Source organism: Oryx dammah, unplaced genomic scaffold, assembly GCF_014754425.2.
Source record: "Oryx dammah isolate SB20612 unplaced genomic scaffold, SCBI_Odam_1.1 HiC_scaffold_9, whole genome shotgun sequence".
Lineage (NCBI taxonomy): Eukaryota > Metazoa > Chordata > Mammalia > Artiodactyla > Bovidae > Oryx > Oryx dammah.
This window is the reverse complement of record NW_024070193.1, coordinates 44,054,697-44,082,318: the sequence shown is the minus strand read 5'-3', so window position 1 is coordinate 44,082,318 and position 27,622 is coordinate 44,054,697. Positions and strand designations below refer to the sequence as shown.

Genomic DNA, 27,622 nt, shown 5'->3' with positions numbered 1-27,622 from the left:
AACATGGAATATCTCTCCATTTCATTCTTTGATTTTTTTTTTTATCAGAGTTTTAGTTTTCCTCATAGATCTTCTACATATTTTGTTAGATTTATAATTTAAGTATTTCATTTTGGGGTTGCTAATGTAAATGGTAATGTGCTTTTAATTTCAAATTCCATTTGTTCATTACTGGTATCTGCTTAACTTTTTAAGTGATTAATGGATGCCTGGAACTTGACCTACATATATATTCAGAAATGTTTTGCCACCTGAGACCTGTGAGGAGGTAAGCTTTGTGGTTCAATCTGTTATTAGTGTTTGGGAGGTGGAGGGAGTATGTGGAAGCTGTTAGGTGTTTAATTTCAATTTATTATAATTTATCAAATTCTAACTATTTTGTCTGTATTATGGTGGAGGGCAGGAGTAAGAAAAAGAAAATTCATGTAAACATCCATGTCTTTCTCCCAAGTATCTATTCAGAGTAAAAAAGTGAAAAGAATAGATACCATCTTTCAAAATAGTTCAGTATGAAAAGTTTAAGAGGAAAAGAAGATAGTTTGTCCTTGACATAGATCTTAGTATGTTGCCCTCAAGTCTGTTGCTGTCATAAAGAAAACCACTTTATATTGAAATTGTGTAATAAGATCATTTGATCGTTATATTTCCTATTTATATATGTATAGTCTAAATGCTACCTATTTCAGGAAAGAATTTAAGGAGCTCAATAAAATTTAATTGGCATAGTAATAGGCACATATACAGTTAGTCAAAATGAAAACCAGATGCCCTCTAGAGAAAAAAGATCATTTGTTTAAAAAGTAGAACTGATTAGACAATTATTCAAATGTCAGATTTCTGGCTTCTTGGTAGCCAAGTCAAAAAAGGTAAATTTATTTGGCTCCAAAGTATATAACCAAAATAAAATTTGATCTGTTCCATAAAAATAATGTCAGGGACCTCTCTGGTGGTCCAGTGGTTAAGACTCCACATTTCGAATGCAGGAGACACGGGTTCAGTCCCTGGTCAGGGAACTAAGATCCCACATGCCTCAGGGCACAATCTCCCCCCAAAAAATGACATGTCAAGTTTTAGATTACTAAAACACATTTGGCACTAATTAGTACTTTTAAATAATTATGCATTGATACGTGACTGTCTCAGCCAATAGTCACTGTTAAAAAGAGTGTCTTTAGGGGGAGCAGACTGTTTCCACCAGTTGAGTTTATGATGAGGATTATCCAATAAAGGGAGACTTTCTCTCACTGAATTTATGACATAAATGGTTTAAAAGAAGAAGGAAAGAGAAACAAAAGAAGCTGTGAGATACTGGACAGCATCCCCCAAAGTTGTTGGTCAGATGTTGAGACATCTGTATATTGTGGTAGCTGATGGTAGTGTTCAGCTGTAGAAACCCAGGCTAAAGTGCTGTGTCCTCTTGCTCTGATACAAAGAGAGGCTGTAGGAGCTTGGAAGGATGGGATTTACAACACTTCCTGGGCTGTTTCCTTCAGTGATACCCACTCCTTCACCCCCATGCCACTGATGTCAGTGAGCACTAGTTGCTGTGGATAGAGACACAGTTTTTTGGCTTTTTTGACCTCAGTCATTAGAACACTATATTTTAACTTTAACCCATAAGGATAAAAGTTTCATAACCGTAGTTAACCTTGCCACACATAATATCCCAGAGTATTTTCTGTTCTGAGATATATTTTCTGGGTTGGTTTTTTTTGTGTTTTTCGTGTTGGTCATGGATTACTAAATTGATTTCACAACTAAGTTGACTGTACAGTCTGTGTGTAATCGAAGCTTCATTCGCCCCCAGCCACCTCCTTCCTTTATTTCTTGCCTGTGGCTCCTTTCCCACTACAGCAGTGGAGTTGCACAGTTGCATCACAAACCAGATGGCCCTGAAAGCCTAAAATATTTCCTCTCTCTGGCCCTTTACAAAAGAAGTTTCATGTGCCAGTTTTGCTCAATCTAAAGCAGCACACACACAAAAAAAATAAAGCAACACAGTATTGCTTTCAGTTCAGTTCAGTTCAGTTGCTCAGTTGTGTCCCACTCTTTGTGACCCCATGAACCACAGCACGCCAGGCCTCCCTGACCATCACCAACTCCCAGAGTCCACCCAAACTAATCTCCATCGAGTCGGTGATGCCATCCAGCCATCTCATCCTCTGTCGTCCCCTTCTCCTCCTGCCCTCAATCTTTCCCAGCATCAGGGTCTTTTCAAATGAGTCACCTCTTCACATCAGGTGGCCAGAGTATTGGAGTTTCAGCTTCAGCATCAGTCCTTCCAATGAACACTCAGGACTGATCTCCTTTAGGATGGACTAGTTGGATCTCCTTGCAGTCCGAGGGATTCTCAAGAGTCTTCTCCAACACCACAGTTCAAAGGCATCACTTCTTTGGCGCTCAGCTTTCTTTATAGTCCAACTCGCACATCCATACATGACTACTGGAAAAACCATAGCCTTGACTAAATGGACCTTTGTTGGTAAAGTAATGTCTCTGGTTTTTAATATGCTATCTAGGTTGGTCATAACTTTTCCTTCCAAGGAGTAAGCATCTTTTAATTTCATGGCTGCAATCACCATCTGCAGTGATTTTGGAGCCCAGAAAAATAAAGTCAGCCACTGTTTCCACTGTTTTGTCATCTATTTGCCATGAAGTGATGGAACCAGATGCCATGATCTTCATTTTCTGAATGTTGAGCTTTAAGCCAACTTTTTCACTCACCTCTTTCACTTTCATCAAGAGGCTCTTTAGTTCTTCTTCACTTTCTGCCATAAGAGTGGTGTCATCTGCATATCTGAGGTTATTGATATTTCTCCCAGCGATCTCGATTCCAACTTGTGCTTCTTACAGCCCAGCGTTTCTCTGGTTTTTCTTGCTCTTATTTCCTTGCATTAAATACCTGCTGCACAGTCATTTACTATACATTAGCCAGACCCTGTGGTGGGAGCCTCTGAGCTCTCCTGCTCCTCTGGGTCTACTTCAGGGTTTGCCCTGAGGCCATCAGTGGCTGAGGGGAAGAGGAATACCAAGTCAGGCTCACTCCAGCGGGACACAGGATGCCCCCAGTGGGTGACTGGCTAGAAGACTTCCCACTGGCAGGACTGAACCCTTCTCGGGACCGGACAGCAGCCCCAGACATCCTCCCCAAGGCTCCTCCCTTCCCTTTCTCCTGTAGGTGTCTGGCCTGAACCATGGTCTGAAAAGTCTCCCTACTTCCTCTCTTTCCCAGTCATTCTCTTGCACATCTTCTTCTGTCTTGACTTCTGCTTTTCAGCAGACCCAAACTAGCATGACAAACAACAGTAAATAGCTGTGAACTGTTTTTCCTGCCCTCAAGGATGCCATGGTAGTTGAGAAGGATGAATACATATCATTTCTATTTTAAGGTATTCTGTTCCACGTATGTGGGGCACACAGTTTGTTTTATTAAAACTTAGAAGAGGGAAAGACTTTATAATGAGGATACAAGAGGGAAGGTTCTGGAGGACTGGGCACATTGCCTCCTGGCACATCGCTGGGACTGCAGTAATTAGTGAATGAGTAAGTACAATTTGGACAGACGGAAGTGGGGAACAGAGAGGATGTCTGAGAGCTTAGAAATCATGAGAAGAAAGGGAAGGACAAGGCAGATCGCCAGTGGGGCTGAAGCTGAGGGTTTCTGTCGGGAGTGTTTGAAGATCAAGTTGGAAGGATAGATTGGAAGTTATAAATACCAGACTAAGGAGTGGATTTTACTCTGCAGGAGTTGAAACACCATCAAAGGTGTTTCAGTAAGGAATCCAAGGATAGTGGGATTTTAGGAAAGTTAACCTGTATACCCATTCCAGTATTCTTGTCTGGAAAATCTCATGGGTGGAGCCCGGTAGGCTACAGTCCATGGGGTCTCAAAGAGTCAGACACGGCTGAGCGACTTCACTCCACTCCCACCTGTATACAGCATGGTTAGGGAAAAGAAACAGAATCCTGATTCGGAGGCAGTGCAGTCCAGTTTTGCGGTGATCATTGCTGGAAAGAAGGAATGGTTTCAAAGGGCACTGTGAAGTGAGAAGAAGTAAGCCTTCGGGACTGAAAATGAGGTGGGGCTGGTGAGCTAATTCAGGCAACAGTAGATCTGAGAGGTTCTGCACTGGCAACAGGAAGAAAAGAGGACCTCAGCAGCAGAAATAAAGAATGTATCCTGGATGGCGCTGTCCAACTGCTTCCTTGCCTTTTGTATCCAAGCTGAGTTTAGAAGAAAAGTAGTGACCTCGGCTCATTTTTTTAAGACATTTAAAATTTGAGAGGCTGGCAGGATAGCTAAAGTATCCATCACACATTTGGCAGTGGGGACTTAAACTCAGAGGAAATGGAGCTGTCACTAACATTTACTTATCCTGCCTCCTATTGAGGACTTTCAGCATTTCCTTTACTGTCGAAACTCCTGTTATATAATCCTTAATACACAGCCTGTATGTTGATTTTATAGAAGGTTCAAGTACAGGTTGAAAAAAAGAAAGGTAATCTGAAAATAGGATGGTGGTGCTCAGATTGTTTTGTTTTGTTTTTTACTCTCCAGAAATGATTCTATAATATCGTTTTATTTTTTGAAAATATATATTTATTTAGCTGTGCCAGGTCTTCCTTGCTGCACACGGAATCTTAGTTGTGCATGTGGGATCTACTTCCCTGATCAGGGAACTAAACTCTGATCCCCTTGCATTGGGGTCTGCACTAAGTCCTGGCCACTGGACCACCAGGGAAGTCCCTCAATCACTGTAGAAGTAGAAAACTTCCCCAAAGACTCAGTGCACCTAATGTAGGAGACCAAAATGGGCACAATATTTAGAGACTTCTGCACAGCTCATTGGGACTTCCCTAGTGACTCAGATGGTAAAGAATCTGTCTGCAGTGCGGGAGACCTGAGTTCAGTCCCTGGGTTGGGAAGATCCCCTGGAGAAGAGAATGGCAACCCACTCCAGTATTCTTGCCTGGAAAATCCCATGGACAGAGGAGCCTGGCAGGCCACAGTCCCTGGGGTTGCAAAGAGTCAGACACAGCTGAGCGACTTGCATTTCACTTCACTTCACAGCCCATTATAGAGTGAAAAGGGTTAATTATTACATTCAAAAATAGAAGTCATGAAAGTGCTTCCCAGAAATTGCAAATAATCTAATTTGGATTTAAAACTTTTTTTAAAAAAAACACTCCCAGGTGAGTTATGCCAAAATTTGAGAATGAGATGTCACAGTATCTAACTGGAAAATTTTAGCATGCTGGTAATGATGAAATGAACTAAAAGATATTTTATATCTCTTATGAAGCATTACAATTCTCAAACTATTTTCACTTTAAAATAAATATTATTCTTTTGGATATTGGGGTTTTTTTTTTTAATCTGAAAAAGAAAAATGATACAGAAAATTGTCATCATTTGCAGTGAAGCCAGTTTACATTTCAAGGTAGGCTTTTGAGAGGAGGTTTTATTATTATTATTAAATATTATCTTATGATATTACATCAGAGGAATTTATAACCACTGTTTATAGAAATCATGTATCACTTACTGAAATCTACTCTTCTGTAGATTTCAGAAAACCACAAAGTTTTACACTCTGGTTTCTATATTGTTTCTGTGATGTTTTCCATACTGTTACTTTCTTCATGGGGGATTTGTGTCTGTTTCAGTGATCCAGTGAGTAATAAATCCATATCTTTTAAAAAGGTTATGTCCAGGAAAGATATTTCCATACTGCTTTATGTTATCAAGAGCTTTATCAGGAGCTGAAGCAGTCAATGCCTTGAGGCCGTTTTATTTTGCTGTACATCCAGATTTCTTTGGACAGCACCCCAGGGAAAGGGTAAATATTTATTTTTCTTTATGTTTAAAGTTCAGTCTGCGTTTGTTTATTTACCTTTGCTACAGTGTAATACAGAAAGTTCTATAAATTGGGTTTGTTTTGTCATAGTGGTATAATCAATGCTTTGAACTGTAGGCACTGGAAACTGAAACTAACGCTATTTTTCTTTTACGAAAGTTTCATATTTCTGGCAGGCAATAAAGATATCGTTTAGGAACTTCCCCGGTGCTCCAGTGGTTAAGACTTCACCTTCTAATGCAGAGGATGTGGGTTTGATCCCTGGTGGGGGATCTTAGATCCCACATGCCTCACAACCAAGAAACCAAAACATAAAAGTAGAAACAATATTGTAACAGACTGAATAAAGCCTTTAAAAATGGTCCTCTTAAAAAAAAAGGTACTGTGTAAACTCTGTGTGTGAGTAATCATGTTTTCTGTACCAGTTTTGAAAGTAAAATTAAGGGTCAAAAAGACTACTTCTGGCCTCTGTTACTATAATCAGTCCCTTTTTTAAGGTTGATATAGGGAAGGTTTGGAGAAGGTGATAGCATCCCACTCCAGTACTCTTGCCTGGCAAATCCCATGGATGGAGGAGCCTGGTAGGCTGCAGTCCATGGGGTTGCGAAGAGTTGGACACGACTGAGCAACTTCACTTTCACTTTGCACCTTCATGCATTGGAGAAGGAAATGGTAATCCACTCCAGTGTTCTTGCCTGGAAAATCCCAGGGACAGGGGAGCCTGGTGGGCTGCCGTCTATGGGGTCACACAGAGTCGGACATGACTGAAGTGACTTAGCAGCAGCATAGGGAGGGTTTTTCAGTGGCTGAATAGTTGCCTGCTGTTGGTCCACTGTGTGGTCAAGGAATACAAACTGATGTGAAAAATAACTCATGATAAACTTAATTAGGAACACCAGTATTTTTTAACATTAGATAATATATTACAGAACCAAATGCTTTGAAATTATCTCATTGGTTCCTTTTATCTTCCTTATACCGATAACTGGTTTAACATGAAAAGGAATTTAAAACTCTTAAAAATTAGAACATTACTGTATTGCCTTTTTCTATTTACCATGGAAAATAAATCAGTTTTACTTCTTTGCTTTAGGAAAATACTCTGATTATGATGGTTGTTATATTGGTTGTTAGAAATTAGATCCGTTTTAACTAATTAGTAAATTGAATCAACAGCAAAATATCCACTACCTTGGAGATGTAATAAAGTAATACAAATTATTGGGAATGTCATACATGAATACAGTTTAATGTTTCACAATTTACAGTTTTTAAATCCAACGTGTGTGGAAAAATTAAGCTTAGTACTAGGTGATGATTTCTGTCCTCTACCAATATAACTTTTTTCTTTTTTAATTAAAACTTTTATGTGCTGTAAAACGTGAACTCGGCAGGCTTGGGTTGCTCTGTTACAAAGAAATGCCTGGCTTCAGTCCTGGCTCCTCACTGCCTCCTGGGAGATGAGCTCTGAGCCGCGGGATATCCTTGCCTGATAAGAATGTTTCTGTGTGCCCAAAGCCTTGGGCCACACCAGACAGTTTATCCTAACAATGTGAGTTATGGTGAAATGCATAATTTCTCAAGTCTGAGACCCTCTGGGGAGGCTGGAGACAAATAACTAAGGTCGGTCACATGGGCACCTAGTGCCCCAGTAAAAGCCCTGGCCCCCGAGGCTTGAGTGAGCTTTTGTGGTTGGCAGCGCTTCTGATGTTGTCACATGTCCTTGCCAGGAGCTTAAGCACTGTCTGTACAATGTCCCTGGGAGAGAACAACTGGAACCTTGAGCTTCGTCCCTCCTGGACTCCACCCTGCACACATTTTCCCTTTGCTGATTTTAAATGTATCCTTTTGCTGTAATAAAGTGTAACCATGAGTATAATAGCTTTTCTGAGTTCTGGAAATCCTTCTAGTTAGTAAATCATCACACCCCCAACACAATATAGCTGAGAGTTGGTTTTTGTCTATAGAATTGTTTGTGTGTGTGTGTGGTTTTTTATGTGTTCTTCTTTTAAGCTTGTTTTAAAATTGAAGCATAGTTTATTTACAGTGTTTTGATTTCTGCTATATAGCACAATGATTCGGTTATACATATATATGTGTTTTACATTATTTTTCATTATGGTTTATCACAAGATATCGAATATAGTCCCTTGCACTATATTGTTTTTATTATGTAATTGGATTTATCAATCATTTATTACTTGAGATATTTAGTCATAGTTAGGCTTTTTCTACATCTCATTTATAAAGGAACTCAGCCATGTTTTCTTCTAATACTTTTGTAGCTACATTTTTTTTTTTTACATCTCTTCTCTGTGGAGTTACATGTTGTGAGGTCTGCTGCTAAGTCGCTTCAGTCGTGTCCGACTCTGTGCGACCCCATAGACGGCAGTCCACCAGGTTCCGCCGTCCCTGGGATTCTCCAGGCAAGAACACTGGAGTGGGTTGCCATTTCCTTCTCCAATTCGTGGATTCAATTTTATCCTATACCAAGGAGATATGAAATCCCAACCTTTTTTAATACTAAATTCTTTAATACACTCAATAGTGTGTTTAAAAGGTTGGGATATAATTTCTGATGTTTCCTTGTCTATTTTGTACATAAATGTCTCAATTTTTTTTTTCCAGGAAGTCAATGAGAATTCCCTTAAGAGATTAAGTGCCTACTTAGAAAACCTTCAGAAACCAGGCTTCAAGTCTTTGAAACCAACCCAGCTTGTGTTTTATGTAAGAGAAACAGATCAGAATCCCTCTGATGGCCAGGAACACTTCAGCACTTCTGGTACATTTCTTAATTCTCATATGTCCCTTGCACCCTTGCACGCTTCATTTGGTATGAGTTCAGTCTGTCTAAAAGTTGCTAGAAGACCTTTGGAGTGAAGTCTTGTCGTAGAAAGTAATATCATTTAATCAAGTGTTTTCCTGGAGTTAGGTTTTATTCCTGGCTACTTCTGTTTAATGAGCCTCTTTTTTTTTCCTTAAGGATAGTTGCTTTACAGTGTTGTATTACTTTCTGCTGTACAACAGAGTGAATAAGTTATATGTAGACATACATCCCCTGCCCTTGAACTCCCCCCACCCCATCCCCATCCCACCCCTCTAGGTCATCACTGAGCACAGAGCTGAGCTCCCTGTGCTATACGCAGCTTCCTACTAGCCGTTTTATATATGGCAGTGTATATATGGATGAGCCACTTTTAATGTTTAAACTTTTTTGACTAGAAAACTAAAATGTTTCTGTTTGTCCCCTTCCTATTTCAGTGCTGTTTTAAGTGTTAAATGTGTATATGACAATTTATAAATTTTTGAAAGTAACAGCTTACCTTTTCTTATCTAGTCCTCAAAGTACCCTATAAGTTGTAACTTAGTAATGTCCCAGGATCATGGAGACAGAATAAGGGTCTTTGAACTCTCTAACCCCAGCCTCATACTATTTCTAAAATCTGATCAGTCTTAATTTACAGCTTTCTGTTTGGTCCTTTGTCACTGCTTTGCATGTCCAACTCTTTTTGACCCCGTGGACTCTAGCCCACCAGGCTCCTCTGTCCATGGAATTCTCCAGGAAAGAACACTGGCGTGGTTTGCCATTTCCTGCTCCAGGGGATCTTCCCCACCCAGGGATTGAACCCAGGTCTCCTGCACTGTAGGCAGGATCTTTCCCTTCTGAACCACCAGGGAAGTCCCAGTAATACTTAAAACTAAGGGTAATTGTGGGTTCATTATTCTCTAAACATCCATCCTTTTTGTCATTCTTGAGGAAATAACGTTTTTAGAATGAACTTTAAAACAATTTAAAGATTTACTAAGAGTTTTCTGTGAAGTAATGCTAAAACAAATAGCTGTAGTCAGCTTTGGCTAAGTAAAGAGAAAAATTCTCTACTTTGAGTTAATGGTTAACTTTGAACCATTTACTAAATAAAAATAGATTGTGAAAAATAATTAAGAGATGAGAGAAAACATAGCATAAGTGAGAAAAAGATAATGTTAGTATATAAGGAGTTTTTAGGTGCCAGAAAGAAGAGTAGCTTAGTTACAAAGATTGGCTAGCCACTTCAAGAAATAATACCCATAAATAGCCAATGGGTCTTCCCAAGTGGCTCAGTGGCAAAGAATCCACCTGAGAAGCAGGAGATGAGGGTCCCATCCTTGGGTTGGGACGATCCCCTGGAGAAGGAAATGGCAACCCACTTCAGTATTCTTGCCTGGGAAATCCCATGGACAGAGGAGCCTTGTGGGCTGCAGTAGTCCATGGGGTTGCAAAGAGTCGGACACAACTAAATGACTGAACAACAAGTAGCCAATAAGCATGTAAAAATGTTTAGCCTTAGTAATCAATGCAAATTGAGTTAAATTAGATAATATTCCCAATAAAGGATGAGTGCAGTCTGGCACAGGCATTCCAAACTATGTAGCAGCTCTTACATTGAATTAAGTGATTAATGGAGTTGGTAAATTAGGAGAGAAATTGAGATTTATTCCTTGACTCATCTCTTCTGAGGATAAACTATTTCTTCCGAACCTCAGCTACAGAAATTTGGTTTTTCCTTTCCTCTTTCACCACCTAGAATAATTCTACCAGTATTCTCTCACATTACCATAAGTGATTCTACTAAAAACTCTTTCTTAGTTTGCATGTTCTAGACTTTGTAAATCTGTGTGGCAGGCAGAATAGGTATCTCTGAGAACAATCTAGATTGTGATGACTGTCATCAGTGGCGAAGACACGAAAAAAGCACACTTCAGCCTTGAATGGAACAGTGAATAATTAAGAACAATTTTTATGCCCATCAGTTTCAGAAGTGTAAAATAAATTATGCTACATTCATTATGTGGATTAGCATAGCACTACTAAAGTGAAAGCGGTTGACATATACATACAGATATGGAGGAGTCCCCCGGGTTAAATAACAAAAGCAAGTTCAAAGTAATACATCCAGAATGGTGTAGTTTAGATGGGGCTTCCCTGGTAGATTAGACAGTAAAGAATCTGGCTGCAATTCAGGAGACCTGGGTTTGATCTCTGGCTCAGGAAGATCTGCTAGAGAAGGGAATGGCAACCCACTGCAGTATTCTTGCCTAGAGAATTCCATGGACAGAGGAACCTCCAGGCTACCATCTATGGGGTTGCAAAGAATCGGACACAGCTGAGTTTATATGTTTAAATGGAGCAGTTCACACCATAGGGGTGTGTGTGTGCAAAGACCTAAGTGTGTATGTCATGTATAACACGCATACAGAGCACATAGGAAAGGCCTAGAGCAGTGCTATTTCAGAGACCCTTCGGCAGTGATGTCACTCGTGTGTGTGTGTGCATGTCTGGTACAGCCAGCACTGGCCCCATATGGCTCCTGAGCATTTGAAGTGGAGCTAGTGTGACCAGGAACTGAATTTTAAATTTAACTTCATTTTAATCAATTTAATTTTAAATAGCCACATATGCCTAGTAGGTACCATGTAAGTCAATGTGTACTTGACTGTTAATAGGATTGTATCTAGTAAAATTGTGTGCCTGTCAATAGGAGACTTTTACTTTATATGTATCATTTTACAATATGGATATACTTATATAATACTTAGGTAATTTTTAAAACCAATTTTTAAAAATTTTTAAAGAAAAAGGGGTCAGCATGTTATTTATAGTGGGGAAAATGCTTGGCCTGGTGTCAGCTCAGATGTAAACCCTCACTCACTATTCTTAACCCCTTGAGCCTGTGTTTCTTCACATTTCAAAGGAGATAATAATGGTACCTGATGCAAATGTTGATTGAAAAGTGATACACGTTCAACTATTGCCGAGTTTAATAACCAATAAGTAGCGAGGGACCCCAGTAGATTTCCTGTTGCTGATTTAACAAGTTAGATTACTAGTCTGAGCACAGTGGCTACCTGTATTAAAATCAGATTGTGAAGTGCTGACTTTTAAAAAATTAGGGAATTTTGAGTCACTTCTGAAAATACTGAGTCACAAGATGGGGACGGGGGAGTATAAGCACAGTCACTTTTAATCCTGAGAAAATTTGAGATGAGTTTCTGTGGCCACTGAGACTGGACTGGCCCCCTCCACAAACCACTGTCCCCAGGTAGCCTCCCCTGCCTCTGCCCTGCCCCTGGGCCTTAGCCCTGGAGACTCTCTTTGGTGGACACTTGCTTATAGAACTTTCCCATTCCTTAGACTGTAGAAATACAATTTATGAACAGCATTGAAAAATATTCTCAATCCTCTTCTTGGGCCGGGGTCACTGGTGCCAAACTAGAAAAGGGAGCTGACAGAGAACTTCATAAAGATGGAGATAGTACGGTACAGTTCTGGAAAAGGGACATCATTTTCCATTTACCGATGATTTTTCAATAGGATGAATTTTAATTGGTAATAGAGTGTTTTAAAAGATTTTGATTCTATAAATGTTATATGAAAAAAATGTTTTTAAAGTAAAGCAAATAATCATCTGTATTAACTGTTTGGGGGAATTATATTCTCTAGGATTTCGAGCAGTCAAATTTACTTTGCACACCAGAGATCTGCTAAGCACAGTATTATATATTCTCAACTCCTGCAGTTTATCTATTGAACATGTCCAAAGCTTGAATACTAATGTGCATTCCCAGCCTCTCAAAGAGGCCAAAAGGACATCTGACAGGCCCATCAAATGGGACAAGTCTTACTACTCCTTTACTGGATTCAAGGACCCTGATGAAGACCTCGAGCAAGTCTGGAGAACGGAAACAACCCTAACGTATGTAGGAGTTTTTACTTACCTGTTGTTTATGTTTAAAATTATAGCCTGAGATCCTGGTGATCCAGTGGTTAAGGCTCTGAGCTTTCACTGCAGGGGGCACAGATTCAATCCCTGCTTGGGGAACTAAGATCCTGCATGCTGTGTGGTGAATCCAAAAGAAAAAAATTTAAATTGAAAAAATAAAAGTTTAATTTTCCAGGAAAAGTAATGCAATCAATATAGTTAACCCAGTAACCATGACAAAAAAGATATTTCATACTTCCTACTCAAAGTGGCCAGAATACTTCCAATGGTATTTGATTTTTTTTTTTTTTTTTTGCCTCTTGATACCAGACACTGAAAATTGTTTTGTTTTGAGTATGAGCTGGAAGAAAGTGTCTCAGCCTCACAGGCACTGGATTCCAGCCCGTGATGCTTCTGCTTTACACCGTTAAGAGGGTATTCCTCATAGTGTGTCCAGACGAACCAAAGCTTGGGAATGGGTTACCTATACCTTTCAGTATAGAAAAAAGTGGGATTGCATAAGTCAGGGCAAAAGAGCAAGAATAAGATTTGTTGCACCGTTAAGTCAAGAGGCTTAGTGAAGTGAAGCGAAGTCGCTCAGTCGTGTCTGACTCTGCGACTCCATGGACTCTAGCCTACTAGGCTTCTCAGTCGTTGGGGTTTTCCAGGCGAGAGTACTGGAGTGGGGTGCTAAATGTGTAACCATTGTGAAAAGACTGTTCCAGGGACCCTGAACTGAGAGTTAGTCAGCTGGCAAACTAATGAAAAAAGATTGGAACTGGGAAAAGCCAGTTCCCCAAGATAACTGCTGTTTCACTGGTTCCTTGTCCAAGCCAAGTATAATTTCCTTCCTTGTATGTAGTTCATCCAGTAAAATTCTTGAGTCTTTAATAAAAGACTCTCTTATGTTATATTATACTATTAATAGATAGTGAGTTTTTAAGAGTAGGGACTATGTCTTAATCATCTCTCTTTCTAATACTAATCTGCTTCACAGATTCATAAAACCTGTCTAGCATTTTTATTAACACTGAATTAAAGAACTGTTAAATAAGTGTGACTGTGGAGTGCTGTAGGCGCAGTATGGAGAACTCAGGGTTTAATATGGAAATGTAAAGTAGCTTAATACAGAAGAGAGCAGCAGAAGTGACTCAGCAATGAATGTAAAGGGCCTGTTTTTTGGGGGGGATTTTTTTTTTTTTTTTGGAACAGTGCCTCTGTTAATTTCACTAGTGTTGACTTAATAAAAGTATCTGCTGTTTTAGTAGGAGATACATTGTCTTAAGGAAAAAGGATGAGTATGGATGAGTTGTGTTACTATGAATTCTTGACTTTCTCCATAGGTTTACTTTTTTTAAAACTGATGCTCTCATGGATTCTTTACCTTCTGCTCCACCAGGAAAGCCCAATAATTTCCAGCACTAGCTCAAATCATGGCATTTTGACTTGTCTCCTCTCAAAGAAGATAACATAAATTGAGTAAACCATTGTTTTAGAAATTGAAGTCGGTGGAAATTTAACATTCTAATTTACTGACAATGAAGTAAACCCCATTATTAGCTATATAGCTTTTCTTAGTTTTGGCAAATGAAATTAATGATACAGCATTTCATGTTTTAGCCTTGTTTATAACAGATCTTGCAGTCCTCTTAAAACTGATTTAATGGGGAAGAATGACTACATGTATATGTATGGCTGAGTCCCTTCATGGTTCACCTGAAACTATCACATAGATAGATCTAATATCTACATAGATAGATAAATGCCAACTGTAGAACCTTCATTTTTGTCTCAGGGTTTAGAAGCAAAACACAAAAATTGTTAAACTAGGCCACTTAAGTTTTATACATTAAATGTAAGAATTCCAAAAATCAGGTCATGAATATATAATCATAAGATTCTATTTTAGTTCACATTTTAAGACATTTGGTCCCAAAGGAAACATGGTATTTGCTTGATAATTCATTTGTCTACAAATCATCCTTTTTCTTACCTAATTTAAAGTAAATTAATATGTATTACTTAATAAATGAGGGAAAATGGAAAAATTGTAATAGCTAATAATCGTGACATAAAGTAAGATATTTTTACTTTTCTTATTTCTCACACACCATGCAGAAATGACAAAGTCTTTGCCAATATTCTTAAAAGGGGAGTAGGAAGAATTATTAACAACTGCGCACAATTAGTGAATCAAAAAACTGTGGAATGTAGGGACTCCCCTGGCGGTCCAGCGATGAGGACTCTGCACTTCCACTGCAGGGGGCCGAGCTCGCCTCTGTCCAGGAACTAAGATCCCTGCAGCGGCCAAAAAGAAAACAAACGTAGGACACCTTTACTTAAGAGTGCAAGGTCCCAGTTCCTTATTGCAATGTGCAAGACGTTTTATGATCTCTCTCTCTCTCTGTCACACACGCCCATCCCTCTCCAGTCTCATCTCACACCCCACCCCACCCCCAGGCATTGTGTGATCTGGTTCATCTCACAGTTCCCTCTGTACTAGCCCGGTGGGCATGACCTTCCCTCTCACTAATCTGCCTGGGAAAACCTGATCCATCTCTCAGGTTCCAGGTCACTTACACCTGCTCTGTAGAACCTTCCAGGCAGAAGTAATTCATTCTTGCTTTGTCCTCATAGAAGCTCATATATTCTCTTCCAGTTGCTTATCTCTCTCCTCCTTGCTAGATGTGTCTTCCTTATACTGTTAGGCCTTCAGAATAAATATTTGACTGGTTCTGAGAGTTTCAGCTTGACTTTCTTTTTTTGGCTACACCACATGTCTTTCAGGATCTTAGTTCCCCAACTAGGGATCGAACCCGTGCCCTGTGTGGAGTTCTAACCACTGGACCACCAGGGAATTCCCTCAACTTGATTAGTTTTTAAATATTGTAGATGACAACATCTAAAACCTTTAAATGACTATTAAAAAGAACCCTAAAAAGGTTTACTTGGCAGGCATTTTTGAGATGGACAAATGAGCCTTTCTGCACCATTATCGTAACACCTGACTGTCACTGACAGGTGTCCAGTGGGGTGTCAGATGTCCTGAGGGTGGGGCACTTTAGACCATCTTCCCCCAGCCTCCCTGGAGCTTTCTCTTTCTCAGCTGTACCCAGGGCCCACTCCACATCCATCCAAAATGTTCCTCTGGTCCTAGAGTCTGCTTGCTATTCTACCACGGCCACGCCTGCACTCCCAGGCACGACCGAGAACTTGTTTGTGCAGACTTCCCTCGGGAAAGAGAGACCCTGCGCCAGAGCCAGCATGCCTCTGCTGTGGCCATTATAAAGACTGAGGGAGAGACAGCCTGAAAGCGGGGAGCGGATGGAGCGTGCTGTTCTGTACAAGGCCACCTCAGCTGCCTTTAGCTCTGTTCTGAAAGCTGTCCCCCTCTAATCCCTAGGCAGACTTTAAGACTTCACTGAGGTAAACGTTCTCAGAAATGCAGATTTAAGAGAACATCTTTCTGCTGAGCCCATGATGTAGTTATAGGAGAAAGATCAAGGAGGGGAGATGTGAAACTAGAGCTGGCCACTTAGTTGGGTAGAAAGAAACTAAGGGGCCAGCAGACCCACTTGGGAGGAGGAGGTGGGCACTGACTGGTAAGGTCTGAGCAGTGGGAGCCTTTGGACAGAGAGGTGGGCGGCGGGAGGGGCAGGGTTTGCAGTGAGCGGAGAGAACTCAGGGTGCTAATGGACAAGATGAAAACCAAGGAAGAAGCTGGATCTACCCAGTTAGAATCCATAGAGTTACCTTCGCAAGTTCCTTCATCAGGAAGTAGTGCCTTTTAAATACACCAGTACCATTCTGTACGTCTTCTGAGCTGACTTTTTCACCATCTGGTTGCACAACCACATCATTTGCTCTAGTTGGAGAAAGGGTAGCCCTGCCCTCGCGTGGAGATGACCGATATAAGTGAAGGTCTAGTAGGGCCTTCTGAAAAGTGCAGTAAACATAATGGAGGTTTAATTTTTTTAACTTATTTATTTTTAATGCTTTTTTAAATTATTATTTTTCTTTATTTTTTGGCCACACTGCAGGGCATGCAGTATCTTAATCCTTAAACCCAGGATCAAACCCATGCCCCCTGCAGCAGAAGCACAGAGTCCTAACCACTGGATCACCAGGGAATTCCTAAATATTCAGCCTTTTGGGGGCAAGAAGGCTGGGACATGCAGGATCTTGGTTCCCCAACAAGGGATCAAACCTGCACCCCCTGCTCTGGAAGCATGGAGTCTTAACCCCTGGACCACCAGAGAAGTCCTCAAAGCATCTTAGATTTTTTAAAAAATCATCCCATCTCTGGAAATCTAGTAACAAGCTTTGGTGTAATGAAAGTTTAGTTTTTTTGATAGGTTAGGGAAGTTGTCATAACTAAAACAAGATTAACAGGTGCTGGCGGTTCTCCAAGAAGCCTGTTTTAGAAGTAGGAGTTTACTCTAAAAGTAGGCTTGGCAGGAGTGCTTATAAATTGGTAAAGGTTTGATGGGAAACTCGCTTTAACATTGGGGCTGCTTTAAGGTAATGAACACATCTTTCAATAGTAGAAATGTTTGCATTAGAGTTAGTATTGCAAAGTGTACATCTCTCTCTCTTTTTTTTTTCTTTCTAGATCCTGGTTAGATAACAATGGGAAAAGTGCTGTTAAAAAGCTGAAAAATAGTTTGCCACTTAGAAAAGAACTCAATCGTTTAAAAGATGAACTGTCTCATCAATTGCAGCTGTCAGATATCAGGTAATGAAGAAGAGAAAACCTGATTTATAGATTAAAATAAACGTGTGTTACCTATTGGTAAAGGTTTCTAACAGTTAAATATTTGCATCTTTAATTATTCCATTCACTAAATTTTCAGTTATCTTTTTATGAAACTAATCAAATGTTTATCTAAGAAAACCATTATGAATTTCTTATTTAAAAAGGTGAAGTAAGGTTTTGATACTGACATTTTTAGGATAATAATTTTTTTAGCATAATAACATAATGGGCTTATAAGAAAAATATACTTCTCCATATGCATATAATGTATTAAAAAAATCAGTATTTCTCCATCATATAAGTTTGGTATTTGAGTTTAAAAAGAGAAAAGGAGGACTTCCCTGAGGGCTCAGCAGGTAAGGAACCCACCTGCAATGTAGGAGACGCAGGAAGCGTAGGTTCAGCCCCTGGGGAGGGCAGATCCCCTGGAGAAGGACGTGGCAACCCACTCCAGGATTTTTGCCTGGAGAATCCCACGGACAGAGGGGCCTGGTGGGCTGCAGTCTGTAGGGTCGCAAAGAGTTGGACACATCTGACTGAACAGCTGAAAAAAAAAGAGAAAGGGAATGAAAAAAAAGAAGGAAAGAAAAAAAACGTTGTATTCTTTGGTTCTGTGTATATAGCATGACTTAAAAAAATTTTTTTAAATTGAGATATAGTTGATATATAGCATTATACTAGTTCCAAGTGTTTTATATAATAATTCATTATTCATATTCATTATAAAATGATCACCACAATAAGTCTAGTTGACAGCTCTCGTCATACATAGCTAGGAAAAGTTTTTTCTTGCGATGAGAACTTTTAAGATCTACTCTTTAAGCAATTTTCAAAATGCATTACAGTATTGTTATTAACGATAATCACCATATGACTTTTTAAAAAGTTATCATAAACTTAGAAATCGTGTGCTGAAGTTTATTATAAAATAGGTTTAGCAGCTACAGCCCTAAGGAGTGGGTGGTGTGATTCATCCATGGGACTCCCTGAGGTATTTTCATCTGGCCCGGTGCTTAAACGTCTATGACCGTTTTGCTTTCAACCTTCATTATGAGGACTGTTTTCTTATATTGAACCAAATGACTATTTGGATACAGTAACAGCGCCTTTATCCTGTGCTTGCAGAATCACACAGTACTTAAATGTTCTTCTTTATTTAAATTATAATTGTTGAAGATAATTCAGATTTGTAAGGAAAGTGTTTACACTTGGAGCTTTCACAGGAGTCAGGCAGGTGGGGGTGAGTATGCGCCTCCCTCTGGGGGGACACGGGTGATAACGGGCCTATGTGCTCTGTTGGACCAGGTGGCAGAGGAGCTGGGGCATCGCCCACCGCTGCAGCCAGCTACACAGTTTAGGCCGCTTAGCCCAGCAGAACTTGGAAACCCTTAAAAATGCAAAAGGTAAACAATTTCCATTCACTTCCGAAATCCATATCCCTTAACAGCTATACAAATCTGTAAATTCTAGAGGAAAACTGTTGAAAGTCTTTGTAGATGTGACTTGATCTCAGCTGAATTGTTAAGTCTGTTCCTTTGAATGAAACAGTAACTTCTACCAAGTTTACTCCTGAATTGATACATGAAATGTAAGTAATTATTTGCACAGTGCTAAAAAAATAAAGCCTCTCTCGACAGTGACCAAAGGGTTTGTGTTTTATCATCAGGATGTACAATAATATTTACAGACCGGTCCGGGATGAGTGCAGTGGGCCATGTGATGCTAGGAACAATGGATGTCCATCACCACTGGACAAAAGTAAGAAAAAGCTTAAGAGCAAAACAAATGAAAAAAGAGATTTGTCTTCAACATACTTTTGTTTCAGAAAACTGCTAATATGTCAGCAAACTAAAAAAAAACTTTGAATCATAGTTTCAGCTGTGTGCAGAGCAGATGCTTTAAATTCTTAGATAACTGATTTTTAAGTCCATTTTTATTTGGAAAATTTTACAGTCTTTTCTAAAGCACAGCCTAAAGGCCTGCATTCTATTGGGTTTTTTGGTTTTCTTTTTAACAGATTTACTGTGTATAATTGACACAATAGACTGTGCATATTTGGTGGGTATAATTTGATGAGAGATAACATATGTAAATACCTGTGAAACTATTACCATAATCAAGAGAGTGAACACATCCATTACCCACAAAATTATGTGCATATCCCTGTGTAAACCCTCTCCTCCATCCCACCACGCCCTCCCAAAGCAGCCACTGGTCTGCTTTCTGTCACTATAGATTAGTTTATATTTCTAGACTTGTATCTGAGTAGAATCACAGTGTATGTTGGGGAGGATCTGATTTCTTTCAGTCGCCATAATTATTTTGAGATTCATTCATGCTATTGCATGTATCAAGAATTAATTTTTTTTATTTCCCCAAAGTATTCTGTCCTGTGGATATATACCAGTTTGTTTTTCCATTCACTTATTGATGGCTATTAGGTTATGTCAGCTTTTGGCTACTTAAAAATAAAGCTGCTATAAATATTTATCTACAAAGTTTAAATTAACATATATTTCCTTTTCTATTGGGTAAATACCTAGAAGTGGAATGGCCAGATATGTTAGGGTATTTTAACTTTTCAAGAAACTGCCAATACTTCCTTTGGTGATCTATTTATTTATTTATTTTAATCTCACTTCGTGGCACATAGGATCTTAGTTCTCTGACCAGGGATTGAACCCATGCCCCCTACATTAGAAGCATGGAGTTCCAGTCCCTCGACCACCGGGGAAGTCCCTGCTATGGTCATCTTTTTATTTTTAGCCATTCTAAGAGGTGTGTGGTCTTACTTCATTGTGGGTTTTTACATTTCTCTAATGATGGAAGGCAGTGAGCATCTTTTCATGTACATATCTGCCATCCATATATCTTCTGTGAAATATCTGTTCATATCAAATATCTGACAGAAGACACTTGCAAACCACCTATCTGACAAAGTTTAATCCTAACCCTAACCCTTTGTGTCTAAATATATAAAGAACTCTCAAAACTCAATAGATTAAATAAATAAAAAATAATTCAGTTAGAAAATGGGCCGAAGACATGAATGCACACGTCACAGAAGAGGACGTACAGATGACAAATAAGCTCATAAAACACCATATAGAAATGCAGATTGGAACTACAGTGAGATTCCACTGTACACCTGTCAGAATGGCCAAAGTGAAAACCAGTGACCACCATATGCTGGCAAGGATACAGAGAAACAGGATCCCTCATCCATTCCTGTTGACGATGTGAAATGGCCCGGGCACTCTGGAAACGAGTCTGGCAGTTTCTTACAATACTAATAAACACATGCTTACCATGTGGTTTGGCAGCTGCCCTCTTCCTCTTAGGCATTTATACTAGAGAAATGAAAAAGTGTGTTCACACAAAAACTATACATAAATGTTTACGATAGCAAACACAAACTGCAGTGCATCCGTGCAACAGAATGTCATTCAGCAATAAGGAATGAACTGCTGATACAGTCAAGATCTTGGGTGGATCTCAGGGCCATTGTGCGATATGAAAAAAGTCAGTCTCACAAGATTGCATTCCATTTATATAACATTCCATTTATATAACATTCTTCAAACAATAAAATTAAAGAACAGATCAGTGGTTGCCAGGGGTCAGGAGTGGGGGGAGCAGAGGTGTTGGCAGCTATGGAAGTGCAGCCGAGGGGATCCTCATGATGCTTCCAAGTTTGCTCATGCTTTTTTCTTCTCCTGAAACTTTCCCACATGCGACTGACCTTCTCTGCCCCTCCCCTTTTTTTTTTAATTGAAATACAGTTGATTTACAACATTGTGTTCATTTCTGGCATACAGGAAAGTGATTCAGTCATATATACATATATGTATCCTTTTTCCTATTCTTTCTCATTATGGCTTATTACAGGTTACTGAATTTAGTTCCCTGTGCTAAACAGTAGGACCTTGTTGATATTTTATATAGCAGTTTATCATACTAACCCCAAACTGCTAATTTATCTTCCCCCACCTCCTTTTCCTTAGACAGACTCTTAAGTTTGTCTTCTATGTCTGAGGGTCTGTTTCTGCTTCATAAATAAGTTTATTTCCATCATATTATTGATCCCATATATAAGTGATACCATATGGTATTTGTCTTTGTCTTACTTCACTTAGTATAATCATCTCTAGCTCCATCCTTGTTGCTGCAAATGGCATTATTTCTTTCTTTACTGTGGGCAAGTAATATCCCATTGTGTGTATATATACACCACATCTTCTTTATCCATTCTCCTGTCAGGAGACATTTAGGTTGTTTCTGTATCTTGGCTGTCGTAAATAGTGCTGCTATGAACATTGGGGTACATGTATCTTTTTTATAGTTTTCGAAGGAATTTCCATGATGTTTTCTGTAGTGGCTGCACCAAGTTACATTCCCACCAACAGTGTAGGAGGGCTCCTTTTTCTGCACACCCTCTCCAGCACTTATTATTTGTAGACTTTCTGGTGGTGGCACTCTGACCGGTGTAAGATGATACCTCATTGCAATAGTTAAGATTTGCATTTCTCCAGTAATTAGCAATGCATCCGACCTTCTCTAAATCCTCTTTATCTTTTATTGGTCACATCAGATGTCTTAGGAACCTTTGCTTGACTCTCTAGTCCCTTCACCCTGATGTGGCATTTGTTACGCTGAATTCTGATTCCTGTTTTGTTTCCCTGCACCCTGACCATGAGCCCCTGACAAACAGGGGCACAAACTCTTAATCTCTACACTCCAAGGGCCCATTTTAGTGCTTTAATTCACTTACAGATGCTTCATAAGTGAATTTAGTTGAACTAAAGTAAATTCTGAAGAAATAGACTTGGAGTTGAAATACATAGACTTTATTTCATTATACCTTCATTATACCATTTAATTTGTGTAAACTAAGATTTCTACCTGAATATTTACATATTAGTACTTAGGACTTATTTTTATTTGGAATGTATTTCTTTTCTTTTGCAATCCCTTCAGTTCCTATCTAAAAGTCCCTAAGATTTTCAGTGGTTTGTTTTGAATATTAATATTTACAGCATTCCATAATCTTTTTCTTATCACTTACTTGAACTTTCCCTATAGGAAAAAAAATTTTCTTGTTAGAATTTCTCATACCATTGATTGGAGTCCTAAATTTGGACTCTTAAAGTAACAAAATTAAATATTCCTTCCTTTTCCTTTTTTAAATACTGTAGCTTTTTGAAAGATTACCGAGTTATTTTGACCTGCAGAGGAGGCTGACACATTTGGAAGACCAAATAAGCTATCTTCTCGGTGGCATCCAAGTTGTTTATATTGAAGAATTACAGCCAGTGTTGACACTTGAAGAATATTACTCTCTTCTTGACGTGTTCTATAATAGACTCTTGAAAAGTCGAATACCTTTTCACCCTCGAAGTCTGCGTGGTTTACAAATGATCCTTAACAGGTTAGTATCTGAAACAATTACTTTGATTCATTTACTCACACCAGTTGTATATGTATTGCATGAAATTGTTTTGTATTTCCGTATGTGATTGTTAGCAGTTAAAGAAAGGAATGTTACATTGGCAACACTTTTTACACATGAGAAAAGTCAACATGAGAGGATTACAAAGACTGAGTTTCTTGAACATTCTGTAAATACATTGCCACTTACAGGGCAAGTCAGTCCTGTGGAAAACTATAGGATTAAACTAATGTGAAATCAGCAGTGTGCATTTCTGGCACTGTGCTTGGAACTTAAATGCATTATCTCTCTTTAGCTCTCAGAACCTCACCATGGAGTGGGTTTCTGCCCCCATGTTACAGATGAGGAAGGCCACAGGAAGGGTATGGTCATCCTGATAAAATGTGTCTCTTTGGGGACAGCAAAACTTCAAGGCAGTTTTGCTCTACCTTTAAGGTAGATTTTCTTAATGAATTCCTTTTCCATTAATCAGACTAATAAAACCATTCCTTCAGGGATGGAACTTAGGGGATGGAGCGATGGCTGATTTTTCCTTTTATGTATACTTTATTACAGTGACAGATATGCCCCAAGCTTGCATGAACTCGGGCATTTTAACATCCCAGTCCTTTGTGATCCAGCAAACCTCCAGTGGTTTATTCTCACCAAAGCCCAACAGGCAAGAGAGAACATGAAGAGGAAAGAAGAGTGAGTACTCTTAGCCTTCTTCCTGTCTTACCATTCTAATCTAGTCTAATATTTAAAAATATTTAGGTATTCAGAAAGGTGGGATGGAGGGATAAATTAGGGGGCTGGAGTTAACGTATACATTAGTATACATATAAAATAGCTCATTAACACACACCTACCGTACAGCATTGGGAACTCTACTCAACACTCAGTAATAACATATATGGGAAAAGAACCCAAAAAAGAATAAGGTGTTTGGTTCAGTTCAGTTGCTCAGTTGTGTCCGACTCTTTGCGACCCCATGAATCGCAGCACGCCAGGCCTCCCTGTCCATCACCAACTACCGGAGTTCACTCGGACTCGCGTCCATCAAGTCAGTGATGCCATCCAGCCATCTCATCCTCTGGCATCCCCTTCTTCTCCTGCCCCCAATCCCTCCCAGCATCAAAGTCTTTTCCAATGAGTCAACTCTTCACATGAGGTGGCCAAAGTACTGGAGTTTCAGCTTTAGCATCATTCCTTCCAAAGAAATCCCAGGGTTGATCTCCTTCAGAATGGACTGGTTGGATCTCCTTGCAGTCCAAGGGACTCTCAAGAGTCTTCTCCAACACCACAGTTCAAAAGCATCAATTCTTCAGCGCTCAGCTTTCTTCACAGTCCAACTCTCACATCCATACATGACTACTGGAAAAACCATAGCCTTGACTAGACGGACCTTAGTCGGCAAAGTAATGTCTCTGCTTTTGAATATGCTATCTAGGTTGCTCATAAACTTTTCTTCCAAGGAGTAAGCGTCTTTTAATTTCATGGCTGCAATCACCATCTGCAGTGATTTTGGAGCCCAAACAAATAAAGTCTGACACTGTTTCCACGGTTTCCCCATCTATTTCCCATGAAGTGATGGGACCGGATGCCATGATCTTCGTTTTCTGAATGTTGAGCTTTAAGCCAACTTTTTCACTCTCCTCTTTTACTTTCATCAAGAGGCTTTTTAGTTCCTCTTCACTTTCTGCCATAAGGGTGGTGTCATCTGCATATCTGAGGTTATTGATATTTCTCCCAGCAATCTTGATTCCAGCTTGTGTTTCTTCCAGTCCAGCGTTTCTCGTGATGTACTCTGCATAGAAGTTAAATAAGGAGGGTGACAATATGCAGCCTTGACGTACTCCTTTTCCTATTTGGAACCAGTCTGTTGTTCCATGTCCAGTTCTAACTGTTGCTTCCTGACCTGCATACAGATTTCTCAAGAGGCAGGTCAGGTGGTCTGGTATTCCCATCTCTTTCAGAATTTTCCACAGTTTATTGTGATCCACACAGTCAAGGGCTTTGGCATAGTCAATAAAGCAGAAATGGATGTTTTTCTGGAACTCTCTTGCTTTTTCCATGATCCAGCGGATGTTGGCAATTTGATCTCTGGTTCCTCTGCCTTTTCTAAAACCAGCTTGAACATCAGGAATTTCACAGTTCACGTATTGCTGATGCCTGGCTTTGTATGTAAAACTGAATCAACTTGTGTGACATAAAAGAAACACATTGTAAATAAACTATACTCCAGTAGAAAATACGAATTCCATGATAAGAAAAAATACAAATGCCTATCCTCGACCCCTCTATCCTAATGGGCTACGCTGGTGTCACATCCGATGGGCCTGAGCAGGCATGGGTCCCAAGGGTGGACTATTCCTGGCTGAGGGAGGTAGGAGGATGGGTATGCAAATGAGCCTTCCCCTGGATCTGCAGGGCCTCGTCCTTAGTGCATGGGACCTCAATCTTCAGATCCAGGCTGGCCCTCCTCCACCCACACCAAGCCTACTGTTGCCCACAAATGCTGGACGGCTCTGTGCTGGAAGAGCGTTGGAAAGTCACCCTGTCTCCATGTTGCCTGGTGGTAGGGTTTCCACTTCCAAAACCCTTCCTTAGAGTCGCTCCAGCTACACATGACAGCAGCCTCAGAATCAGCGACTTGCTGGGGTTAAGGCTTGTTGGGAGAGTGATAGGTAAGGGAAAAAAGTGATGGGACACAAGCCCTTCCGTGTTGGTTCAGGCACTTTCCGCTCCAATTTACAACCTAGAAACACAACTTCTAGGGCTCTGGTTGCCCGAGGAAGCAGAATTGGGCATGAAAAAATGCTGCTGCCTCTGTGGCCACTTCTCATAGCAACAGCTTCCAACCAGTGCTGATGGACATTTAATATTCACAAGGCCTGCAGGGCTGTAAATGACACCTGCCTTCAAGAAATGTCCTGCAGTAGGTAGTTGAAAGAGATGTCAAAACAAGGCAGACTTTCAAGAAGCCAATCTCAAAGTGTTTAAGAAAAAAGTACACCAAAAGATGCTGAACATCGCAAAATACTAGAGAAAAGCAAATCAAAACTACAAGGTATCTCCTTGCACCTGTCAGAATGGCCATCATCAAAAAAATCTACAAACCATAAATGCTGGAGAGAATGTGGAGTAAAAGGACACCTCCTCCACCCACCATTGGTGGGAATGGAAATTGCTAACAGCCGCTGTGGGGAACAGTATGGAGGTTCTTTAAAAAGTAAAATCAGAGCTAGCATATGATCCAACAGTGCCGCTCCTGGAATCACCCGGGAGAAACCTATGCAACCAGAGAAAACCATCCTTCGAAAAGGAATGAATGCACCCCAGGGTTCACTGCAGCACTGTTTACAATAGCCAAAACATGGAGGCCACCAAAATGTCCCATCGGTAGGGGAATGGATAAAGATGTACTACATGTAGCAATGGAATACTGCTCGGGCATAAAAGACAATGAAATAATGCCATCTGCAGCAACGTGGATGACCTAGAGAGGATCAGAGAAAGTGAAGTAAGTCAGAGGACAAAGACACGTATCATAGGCTATCACTTACAGGTGGAATCTAAAAATTGATACACATAAAGTACTTTACAAAACAGACTCATAGACCTAGAATATAAAGTTATAGCAAAAGGGGAAAGGAAGGGAGTACATCAAGGCTGTATATTGTCACCTTGCTTATTTAACTTCTATGCAGAGTACATCATGAGAAACTCTGGGCTGGAAGAAGCACAAGCTGGAATCAAGATTGCCGGAAGAAATATCAATAACCTCAGATATGTAGATGACACCGCCCTTATGGCAGAAAGTGAAGAGGAACTCAAAAGCCTCTTGATGAAAGTGAAAGAGCAGAGTGAAAAAGTTGGCTTAAAGCTCAACATTCAGAAAACTAAGGTCATGGCATCCAGTCCCATCACTTCATGGCAGATAGATGGGGAAACAGTGGAAACAGTGGCAGACTTTATTTTTTGGGCTCCAAAATCACTGCAGATGATGGTGATTACAGCCAAGAAATTAAGACACTTACTCCTTGGAAGGAAAGTTATGACCGACCTAGATAGCCTATTGAAAAGCAGAGACATTACTTTGCCAACTAAGATCCGTCTAGTCAAGGCTATGGTTTTTCCAGTAGTCATGTATGGATGTGCGAGTTGGACTGTGAAGAAAACTGAGCGCTGAAGAATTGATGCTTTTGAACTGTGGTGTTGGAGAAGACTCTTGAGAGTCCCTTGGACTACAAGGAGATCCAACCAGTCCATTCTGAAGGAGATCAGTCCTGGGTGTTCTTTGGAAGGAATGATGCTAAAGCTGAAACTCTAATACTTTGGCCACCTCATGCGAAGAGTTGACTCATTGGAAAAGACCCTGATGCTGGGAGTGATTGGGGGCAGGAGGAGAAGGGGATGACAGAGGATGAGATGGCTGGATGGCATCACCGACTCGATGGATGTGAGTCTGAGTGAACTCCGGGAATTGGTGATGGACAGGGAGGTCTGGCGGGCTGCGATTCATGGGGTTGCAAAGAGTCGGACACGACTGAGCAACTGAACTGAAGGGAGAGGGTAAATTAGGTGGTTAGGATTAAGATATATATTAAGATATATATAATTTATATAATCAACATGGACCTAATGTAGAGCACAATACTCGACACTCCTTGTCATAAACTATATGGGGAAATAATCTAAAAAAGAGTAGATACAAGTGTATGTATAACTGTTTAGTTGCCCTATAGCTACTGCAAACACAATGTTGTAAATCAAGTATACTCCAAAGATTTTTTTTAAGAAATGGGAATTCCCTGGTGGTCCACTGGCTGAGACCGTG

The 27,622-nt window shown here is 40.0% G+C and overlaps 1 protein-coding gene across 3 annotated transcripts in view; it reads left to right on the top strand.

Annotated features, from left to right (window-relative positions):
* The window catches only part of TCAIM (T cell activation inhibitor, mitochondrial), a 38,853-nt gene that overhangs the window by 9,053 nt on the left and 2,178 nt on the right, over positions 1 to 27,622 (top strand). For 2 of the 3 annotated variants that reach the window (XM_040246128.1, XM_040246127.1), the window contains exons 2-10: positions 196 to 268; positions 5,705 to 5,840; positions 8,487 to 8,640; positions 12,340 to 12,592; positions 17,211 to 17,333; positions 18,660 to 18,757; positions 19,021 to 19,112; positions 22,550 to 22,782; positions 23,359 to 23,490. In XM_040246128.1, coding sequence (XP_040102062.1) covers positions 240 to 268; positions 5,705 to 5,840; positions 8,487 to 8,640; positions 12,340 to 12,592; positions 17,211 to 17,333; positions 18,660 to 18,757; positions 19,021 to 19,112; positions 22,550 to 22,782; positions 23,359 to 23,490 — 1,250 coding nt within the window. In that variant the 5' untranslated portion in view covers positions 196 to 239. The remainder of the gene's footprint in view (positions 1 to 195; positions 269 to 5,704; positions 5,841 to 8,486; positions 8,641 to 12,339; positions 12,593 to 17,210; positions 17,334 to 18,659; positions 18,758 to 19,020; positions 19,113 to 22,549; positions 22,783 to 23,358; positions 23,491 to 27,622) is intronic. The other variant, XR_005721981.1, reaches the window with a different exon arrangement.